The sequence below is a fragment of the Equus quagga genome, chromosome 1 (genome assembly GCF_021613505.1).
Source record: "Equus quagga isolate Etosha38 chromosome 1, UCLA_HA_Equagga_1.0, whole genome shotgun sequence".
NCBI classification, from domain to species: Eukaryota; Metazoa; Chordata; class Mammalia; order Perissodactyla; family Equidae; genus Equus; species Equus quagga.
In genome coordinates, this window is record NC_060267.1 from 136,890,646 (window position 1) to 136,899,606 (window position 8,961).

General features: G+C 55.8%; 3 protein-coding genes across 7 annotated transcripts in view; 2 read left to right on the top strand and 1 right to left on the bottom strand.

Annotated features, from left to right (window-relative positions):
* The window catches only part of QRICH1 (glutamine rich 1), a 43,351-nt gene extending 42,280 nt beyond the window's left edge, over positions 1–1,071 (top strand). For all 4 annotated transcript variants that reach the window (XM_046659405.1, XM_046659413.1, XM_046659420.1 and 1 more), the window contains one exon: positions 172–1,071. In XM_046659405.1, coding sequence (XP_046515361.1) covers positions 172–364 — 193 coding nt within the window. In that variant the 3' untranslated portion in view covers positions 365–1,071. The remainder of the gene's footprint in view (positions 1–171) is intronic.
* Positions 1,072–1,238: 167 nt separating this feature from the next.
* On the top strand, positions 1,239–6,263 carry IMPDH2 (inosine monophosphate dehydrogenase 2). 2 transcript variants are annotated; one of them, XM_046659437.1, is made up of 15 exons: positions 1,239–1,562; positions 2,009–2,057; positions 2,278–2,379; positions 2,471–2,545; positions 2,883–3,089; positions 3,591–3,678; positions 3,752–3,951; positions 4,034–4,124; positions 4,225–4,320; positions 4,564–4,635; positions 5,296–5,439; positions 5,525–5,669; positions 5,764–5,907; positions 5,988–6,071; positions 6,175–6,263. In XM_046659437.1, exons 1-15 carry the CDS (start codon positions 1,465–1,467, stop codon positions 6,194–6,196), a joined length of 1,617 nt encoding a protein of 538 aa, XP_046515393.1. In that variant the 5' UTR covers positions 1,239–1,464; the 3' UTR covers positions 6,197–6,263. The 2 variants fall into 2 exon arrangements, with proteins under 2 accessions (XP_046515393.1, XP_046515402.1); XM_046659446.1 differs by lacking the exon at positions 4,564–4,635 and having other exon boundaries at positions 1,245–1,562.
* A 540-nt stretch (positions 6,264–6,803) lies between these two features.
* On the bottom strand, positions 6,804–8,412 carry NDUFAF3 (NADH:ubiquinone oxidoreductase complex assembly factor 3). Its single transcript, XM_046659460.1, has 5 exons — positions 7,868–8,412; positions 7,583–7,775; positions 7,352–7,418; positions 7,146–7,246; positions 6,804–7,060 (listed from the first exon to the last, which is right to left on the bottom strand). Exons 1-5 carry the CDS (start codon positions 7,942–7,944, stop codon positions 6,947–6,949), a joined length of 552 nt encoding a protein of 183 aa, XP_046515416.1. The 5' UTR covers positions 7,945–8,412; the 3' UTR covers positions 6,804–6,946.
* Between the last annotated feature and the right edge of the window lie 549 nt (positions 8,413–8,961).

An 8,961-nucleotide genomic window follows, 5' to 3' on the forward strand; every position in this document is an offset into this window, starting at 1 on the left:
AGGTCCTAGAGGTAGTGTGTGTTGGCTGCGTGGAATTCAGTAGCTATGCTACCATACCTTCCAGAGCTGCTGCCTTCCCAACTTTTGCAGACAGCATCTTTCTGGGAGGTACAAGGTGGGAGGGTTAAGATTGTGGTGGTTTTACCCAGCTTTTATGGACATATTCTTCAGCCCCCAGAGTGTGAAAGGCCGGAATGACACCTTTTACCTGACGCCCGAGCCGGTGGTGGCCCCCAACAGCCCTATCTGGTACTCAGTCCAGCCTATCAGCAGAGAGCAGATGGGACAGATGCTGACTCGGATCCTGGTGATACGAGAAATTCAGGAGGCTATTGCAGTGGCCAACGCAAGCACCATGCACTGAGATCCCTTAGCCATGGTGCAAGGGAGACCATCCAGGAAAAAACGGACAGAATTTCACACTAAAGAAGAGGCCTCCGTTGTTTTTTTTTTCTTCTTTTTTTATTGGTGTAGTTATGAAGCCTTTCAGACTGCTTCTGTTTAAAATGTAAAAGGAAACTTTGCCCCCCGTGCATCTTCATAAACCTGCTGCAGCAGACTCCTCAGCCCATGGGGGTTTTGGGTTTCCTGAGAGCCAGATGTCCTAGAAAGTTGCTGGCTGACTTTTTCTTTTTTGTCTGGGGCCTGGGGAAAGGGCTTGGACTGTTAGGAGAAATGTGGCCCCTTCCCTTCCTCCAGAAAGATGGAATTAATGATGGATGGACCCTCCTGAGAATCTCCCCAGCTGGCTTCCACTCTGACTGGCAGACTTTGCTGACCACAGGGGAGCCACGGTCTTTTCTTTCTTCTTGCTCAGACATAAACTTAGCATCTTAATGGAAGGAAAATGAGGGGAACTTCAATTATGATTTATTAAAGACAATTTCTATTACACTCTCCTTTATGACAAGTGACATTTTAGATGTTAAAGTAAAAACTTTACCATACCTTTTTTTTTTTTTTTTTTTTTTGGCCTAACATTGAGGCCTTAAACCTGAGGCTCCTGTGCCTGATGGAATTCTTGTAACATACACTTGTGTATCATATAAAGATACCACTCTGTTTCTCTTATGTATTCTTAATCTAGTTGTTTATTAAGAATGACAAGCACGTCTTTTCAACATGCTAGTGAACAACGCCTCTTTATTTGGGAGGAGCCTGGCGGGACAGTGGAAGCAAAGCCATGCCCGTTAAATGAACGGGCCAAGGTCCTACGGGAGGGGGCAGCGGTGGGAAACAGCCCAACTCCAGGGCGACACAGCCAGGGCGCGTTGTGCGCATGCATTTCCTCCCGCCAGCTCCGCCCTAGAGACGCACAGGCTCCGCCCATCCGCACTGCGTCCTGACGTCAGCGACGCGCGGGGCGCAGTGACGCTGTCGGCGGGTTTATGTTGGCGCGGCCCAGCCGGCAGAGGCCTCTGCGGCGCGGTCCTAGGAGACACGCGGTTTCACCTCGCGCTAGCTATGGCCGACTACCTGATTAGCGGGGGCACGTCCTATGTGCCAGACGACGGGCTCACGGCACAGCAGCTGTTCAACTGCGGGGACGGCCTCACATACAAGTGCGGGCCTAACGGGTTCACCTGGGCGAGAAAAGGGGCGGCGCGCTGAGCTGGGAGGTCGGGTGGGGTTTCCATTGAGCCCGCTTGGGCTCTGGCGTGGGGGACAGGTTCCAGAAATTCCCCACGCGTCTCTGGGGCTCAGTTTGACAGATCTCAAGTGGGGCGGGATGGTGGAGGCATCTTGGCAGTGCATGGGATTCCAGGCTAGAAACTCCATTCTCTGGGTACATGAAGGAGTTGTCAGGGTGCCAGGGGCGCTGATGACAGGTAAGTGTCAGAAAAAGTCTCCTGTCTCCATCTCCACATTGTGCTCTGTCTTGCCTGTGACACATGGGTTATGTCAGTGCCTTCTCTGCCCAAATGCCTCGTGATATGATGTATGGGGATGATGTCTCAGGCAGCCCTAAGCCTGAGCCGTACTCCCAATTCACTCCCCTCCCCTGTAGTGACTTTCTCATTCTCCCCGGGTACATCGACTTCACTGCAGACCAGGTGGTGAGTATGGCCAGGAATTGGGTCCTGAGCATCAAGGGTGGGTAAGGTGGTACTGTACCCTGCTCTCTTGGCTACCTCACCAGATTGGGCTTGGGGGTGGATTCTCTGGAATCGTCCTACTGGCATGCAGATCATACAGGGCATCTGTTTTGTGGGAGACCTGGCACTACCCAGAGGTATATGGGGTGCTTTCCCACGTTAGCTGGCCTTATCTCCTCAGGACCTGACCTCTGCTCTGACCAAAAAGATCACTCTGAAGACGCCACTGGTTTCCTCACCCATGGACACAGTCACAGAGGCTGGGATGGCCATAGCAATGGCGGTGAGCACCAGTAGACCCATCTCTCTTCCCTAAAGACGTATAATCATGCCTCTCTTTGTCACTTTTTCTCTGTCTTCTGTTTATCCTGCAGCTTACAGGTGGTATTGGCTTCATCCACCACAACTGTACACCTGAATTTCAGGCCAATGAAGTTCGGAAAGTGAAGGTCAGAAGGGCAAGGATTGTGGTCAAGCGCTCCTGGGAATTGCACTGGGGTGGGGTGGGGGGGGAGCAGGGGATTTATTCTCCTAATTTAGGATCCTTTTTTCCCATTTTGGGGTTCAATTCCTGAGAAAAGCCTGAGACCCTGTGTTTTAAGGCAACCGAAGAGGACCAGGTGGACAGTGCCTACAGCCCACCCATGTCTCCCATCCCTGGGTTTGAGGTGTTGGTGTGATTTGGTCCTGTGGCACTGCCAAAGGGGGAAATGGCACAGACCCCAGGCTTCAGACCAGGAGCCTTATGAAAGTGATTCAGAACTGCCCTTTCACTATCCCTTCCAGAAATATGAGCAGGGATTCATCACAGACCCTGTGGTCCTCAGCCCCAAGGATCGAGTGAAGGATGTGTTTGAAGCCAAGGCCCGGCATGGCTTCTGTGGTATCCCCATCACCGACACGGGCCGGATGGGGAGCCGCCTGGTAGGCATCATCTCCTCAAGAGACATTGACTTTCTCAAGGAGGAGGAGCATGACCGGTTTTTGGAAGAGGTAGGTGCCACTGGCAGAGCAAAGCCAAGCTCTGGCAGCCCAGGCTAAAGACAAGGAGGCTCCTCTGCTGTCCAGGAAAGATGAATGCCCAGCCAAGTTTCTGACCCCTTCATGGGGTTCCTCCATCCCTTCCCAACCGGAGCCTCTCTATCTGCCCAAATGTTTGCCAGCATACATGCTGTGTTCTTTGCCACCACTAGGGTAGAGGCAGTGCTCAGGGACCAACTTCAGCCTCCTCTTTCTAATTCTCTTGTCATTGCTGTGTGACCCTTCTTTCTCTACAATGTAGCAGGTTGTTCTATGTACCATGTTGTCCTTTCCACTCAATTCTCATTCTTGCCACTAGATGGCTGCAGAGACTGTTGTGTTCACTTGAGGTGGGTGGTTTGGTTGCAAGTGTGAACATGGGGGTCTTTGGAACCTCACCTCTCAGTTAAGGCAGGGTCTATTGGGAGGCCTAATCTCTGACTGGCCCTTCCTCACAGCTTCCCTCCCTCTTAGATCATGACGAAGAGGGAAGACTTGGTGGTAGCCCCTGCAGGCATCACACTGAAGGAAGCAAATGAAATTCTGCAGCGCAGCAAGAAGGGTGAGTCCTAGAGGGAGGAAGGGTTCTGGAACCAAAGACCAGAGTCCTGATCCATGTCCTGCCCTGCCCCCAGGAAAGCTGCCCATTGTAAATAAAGACGATGAGTTGGTGGCCATCATTGCCCGGACAGACCTGAAGAAAAACCGAGATTATCCACTGGCCTCCAAAGACGCCAAGAAGCAGCTGCTGTGTGGAGCAGCCATTGGCACTCATGAGGATGACAAATATCGGCTGGACTTGCTAGCCCAGGCTGGTGTGGATGTAGTGGTTTTGGTGAGCTGCTGCACGGGCAGGGTGGGGCAGTAGAGGCAGCTGACATATTACATTCTCACTGGGACTTCTTCCCTGTCCCCAGGACTCTTCCCAGGGAAACTCCATCTTCCAGATCAACATGATCAAGTACATCAAAGAAAAATACCCCAGTCTCCAAGTCATTGGAGGCAATGGTGAGGCAAGACTGGGCACTGAAGGATGTGGGGTGAGAAGTGGGGGAGTTAGGCTGCCACCTCCACCTTCACACGAGCCTTTCCCTGTTCCTCATTGCAGTGGTCACAGCTGCACAGGCGAAGAACCTCATTGATGCTGGTGTAGATGCCCTTCGAGTGGGCATGGGCAGTGGTTCCATCTGCATCACCCAGGAAGGTAATAAGGTGCTTTGATAGGGCCCTTAGCCCCCCATGCCCTGGAGCCGAGAGCTCTTATGGGAACTACAATGAGTCCTCCAATAGGGGCAGCCCCAGGGCCAAACAGGCCCCTTGGATGGGTGACATGCTGGAAGCAAGACGTGCTCTCGTCATTCCTCACCTGCCACTCTCCTTGCCTAGCCTGGCCTCCTCGCTCCTGCTCTGCGCCCTCTCTAAACTCTGGTCTGTTTGTTTTATTTAGCGGCTCCCAAGATCCCTCCAGACATAAAGTCCCACAGCCCCAAATGCCCTTCTACTGTCACGGGCTGCTATAGTAAGTCCAGCCCGGCCCACTGGCCCGGCCCAGCTGCCCACTGCCCGGCTGCTTGGTTGACTGTAGCTGTAGCTCCCGGGGTTTGTGGTGCTGATGGGTGGGTAGGGCAAACTGAATGACAGACCATGGTTTGGGGGCTGCTCAAGAACACAGCTCCCTCCTCTTCTTGGGATGCTTATAGGGCAGGACATCCTTCCCTGGGTAGGCCCTGCTCTGCCCACATCTCTTGCAATGGGCACAGCTCAAGGATCAACTCTGGAGCCCCCCCTTTCTTCCACTCAACCACTGCCCTGATCTTGCCTAAGCTGTCCACCATGCAGTGAGGAAGGGGTGGGCCTCTGAGTACTAACTGCACGGTGACCCTACCCCACCTGATACCAGTTGGGCGGGGCTTTCTCGGCTGCTGACTGCATGTGCCTGAGGCTGCCCTGGGCCATGCACACATGCACGTGCACATGCAGGGGTGAGTGGAGGCCGTCACAACTGTTTGTACTGTTCAAGGCAGAATGGGCAGCAGCCATCCCAGACATGACTCTTCCTCAGCCAGGCTGCAGTCCTGGTACAGATGTAGCTGAGAGCTCCTGGGTGCTGAGTTGTGGCCACAGGGCCCCTTGTTTATCTCAACTCCACCCACCCATTTGTTCCTCCATCTCTCAACAGTGCTGGCCTGTGGGCGGCCTCAAGCAACAGCAGTATACAAGGTGTCAGAATACGCGAGGCGCTTTGGTGTTCCTGTCATCGCTGACGGAGGAATCCAAAATGTGGGCCATATCGCCAAAGCCTTAGCCCTTGGAGCCTCCACAGGTGAGGCCCAGCACCCAGGGAGCCTGGTGGGAATCTTTCCCTAGTGCCACTCAGGGTCTTCCCCCACCACTCCATCTGTCCATAGTCATGATGGGCTCCCTCCTCGCTGCTACCACTGAGGCCCCTGGCGAGTACTTCTTCTCTGATGGGATCCGGCTAAAGAAATATCGTGGTATGGGTTCCCTTGACGCCATGGACAAGCATCTCAGCAGCCAGAACCGATATTTCAGGTGGGACAGGAAAGTCAGTTACCCTACACTATCCTTGCACTGACAGCCTCATCTGTGCTATGATCTTGCCCATGTCTCTTGCCTCTTCTTGCAGTGAAGCTGACAAAATCAAAGTGGCCCAGGGGGTGTCTGGGGCTGTGCAGGACAAAGGGTCCATCCACAAATTTGTCCCCTACCTGATCGCTGGCATCCAGCACTCCTGCCAAGACATTGGTGCCAAGAGTTTGACCCAAGTCCGGTAAGCTTGGGGACCTGGGATATAGGTTGAAGGGCTGGTCCAAGGCCAGCTACTCACATCTGACACCTGCTCCTCTTCAGAGCCATGATGTATTCTGGGGAGCTCAAGTTTGAGAAGAGAACATCCTCAGCTCAGGTGGAAGGTGGCGTCCACAGCCTCCATTCGTAAGTGACCAACCCTCTTCCACCCTTCTGTCCTTGGAGTGGAGGTCTCTGCCATGCCTCATTCCTCCTGCCCTCACCTCACAGCTGGTCCTTCTGCCTACAGATATGAGAAACGGCTTTTCTGAAAATGGATACAGCACACCCCCTCGGTTTTTCAATAAAAGTTTGAAAAAAAGTGATGCCTGATTTTTGAGGTCAACAGGCAGGTGGGGCTCCACAACTGCCAACATCACAGATGCACACAAACACAACACCCTTGTTTCCAGGGGAAGCCTCAGGCCCTGAGGTAAGGGTGCTCCATTGACCTGGAAGGGGCAGTAGTTCGAAATTCAAAGAGTCCCTCCTAAGGCAGCTCACAAGCCAGCTCTGACTCCCAAGGGTTTGGTTTCACATTAAGAATCTAAATGAGGCTGATAAGGAGGGGTCACGGAACAGTCCATGGGGCTTTGGATTGGTATCCACAGGGCCTCCTGCTAGTCCAAAGCTTGGCCACTTGGGACCAGGTTGAGACCCACATACATGTTCTCTAACTTGAATCCCTAAAGGACTTTCTGGAGAAAGCACTGAGATCTCCTCAAATCTGCAGTTTGGAAGAGATGCATTACTGCCTCCTGGCCTCTGAGGGGCCAAACAGTCTAGATGCAAAGGTGACCTCTTGGTTTTTTCACAACCCCCAGCAAGAGCCTACTGAGCCAGCAGCCCCTGGCCAGCAACACACCTAGTACAAAACAGGAGAGCGAGATTAAATTATTAATATGCTAGCAAGCAAGGCAAGTGTTACAGTGCCAAAGAGGAGGGGCTGGTGAAAGTGGGGGGAACCCCTGCACTCTGCAAAGGGTGCCAAGGCCCTCCTGGACAGGTTAGTTCCTGGTGGTTCATCCTGCAGCTTGGGCCAGAGATGTGAGTGCTGTCCCTCCAGGTGGGATGAGAGCAGCTCCTGTCACTCGGCCTTCATGACAGAGGAAGTTGAAAGTGGCACAGGCATTGGGCTGCAAAGAGAAAGCCAGCATCAGCGGGGCTGGGGCTGGGGCTAGGCCTGGGCTCCCCTCACCATTCCTAAGTCCCGGGACTTACCGTGTCCTGCACTTCCACAGCGATGCCTCGCTGCCTCATGGCTCGCAGCACTTGAGCCTGCAGCCGCTCAGTCCGGTCTCCAGTGCCCACCACGACAATCTCTAGAAAAGCATGGGTATGGCTAATTTACAGCCAGGTCTGTTGACAGGCTGAGGTAGGGGTGGCTTCCTGGGGCTCAACACCTCAGCCTTCCCCTCCTCCAATACCTATTCGGGGCTCCAGCATCCAGAAGAGAGAGAAGCTTTCTTCGGTGATGTCCTGGTGGGATCCTACCTGTGTGGGGAGGAGGCAGGTTAAACACAAATCCACGCGGCTTTCCCCACGGACCCCTTACCTGCTCACAACGGGGCAATGGGATAGCCCAGTTTGCCAGGGACAGAGTGAGAGGGCAGGCCTGTAACTGGCCCTCAGTTTCCTCATGGCAGGGAAGGGCTCACGTTCCACTGCACCACGGAGTGCGGGAGCAGCGCGCAGGGCCCGAAGACGCGATTTCCGTTGACCGTGAAGCCGCGGCTGTTGTAGCTGTCGATGTACATGGCGTGCGGAGACTCGCGCTGCAGCAGAGAGATGCGCGTCCGTTGATACAGCTCGTCATCCGCCGGTGTGAGCCGATGCCCACGCCGTGGGGCCCTGCGGAGATGTAAGGTTGGGGTCTAGGTGCGGGACCGGAAATGGCTGGCCGTGGGGGGCGAGATGTTCAGGGGCGCTGGGTATGGGCTCACCACAGCAGCTCGGCGGGCGAACAGCGCAATGCAGGTTGCGCTCGGTACAAACGGTGAAGCACGAATGCGGCAGCCATGGCGGACTGGCGCGCGGGGTGGCGGGCGCAGGGTCAGCGGGGTCGTAGCTGAGCCCAGCTCAGCACGGCTGCAGCGCCCTCTGCGTCACGGAGGGCACCGCGCAGCTCGGCCGGCCCAGCGCGGGAGAGCGAAGGAGCTGGCCGATGCCATCTGTTCAAGAAGGGCGCGTCCCCCAGCGTCGCTCCGGTGTCTGCACCTGCTACCCGCCCCGCCCTGGGCCCCCGCAGACAGTCCTGGGGCAACCGGACACCTGGTGGCGTGGCCTGACCCCCGGCTTTCAGCCATTACGCAAGGCCCCTGGGGCCTGGGGAGGGGCGGCCGCGCACCTGGTCGAGTCCTGCACACCTGGCTACGGCGTGGTGCCAGCCTCCAAACCCCTAATCCCAAACTTTCGGGCGCCAAGTTCCGAAGGCGGGGCGCACGGCTCAAGTTTCCCTCGCTGAGCCCCGAATTACGCCCCTCTCTAACCGTCACCCGCGCGACCGTTGGCGTCGCCGCCGCGCGTCGCGCGGGGCGTAGCCGCGCGTGGATTGGCTTCTCGGGAGCGCGAGGGGGCGTGACTGGGTGTTTTCGCCTTAAAATGGTTCCAAGTCAGCGGCCAGAGCAAGCGGAAGAGGACACCGTGGTGGGGCAGTTGTAACCGTTCTGGTGTCACCGACCGGGCCGAAGCGGACCAGACATTGAACTAGACAACGGCTGGAGCATCGCCCTGTCCTCGCTCACTCTGCTCGCATCCCGAAAATCCCCCGCCCTCCGTCTTGAGCCAAATCTCGGGGGCCTACTGGCTCCAGAGTTGCTGGCGCCCGCACGGGGTTCCGGCATCTCCGCGTGCCCACCGTGTTGTGGCCTCAAGGGAACGTTGTTGCAGCGTCTGCTGTCCGCGGGGCGGGACGGGGCGGGGGGCTGGGAGGCTCGGCACAGCGGAGGACGGTCGCAATGGATTTCCGGGGGTCCCGTCGACCCCGTTTGGGCCCGTTGGGTCCCTAGCGCTCCAGAGGCTGGCAGCGTCACCGGAC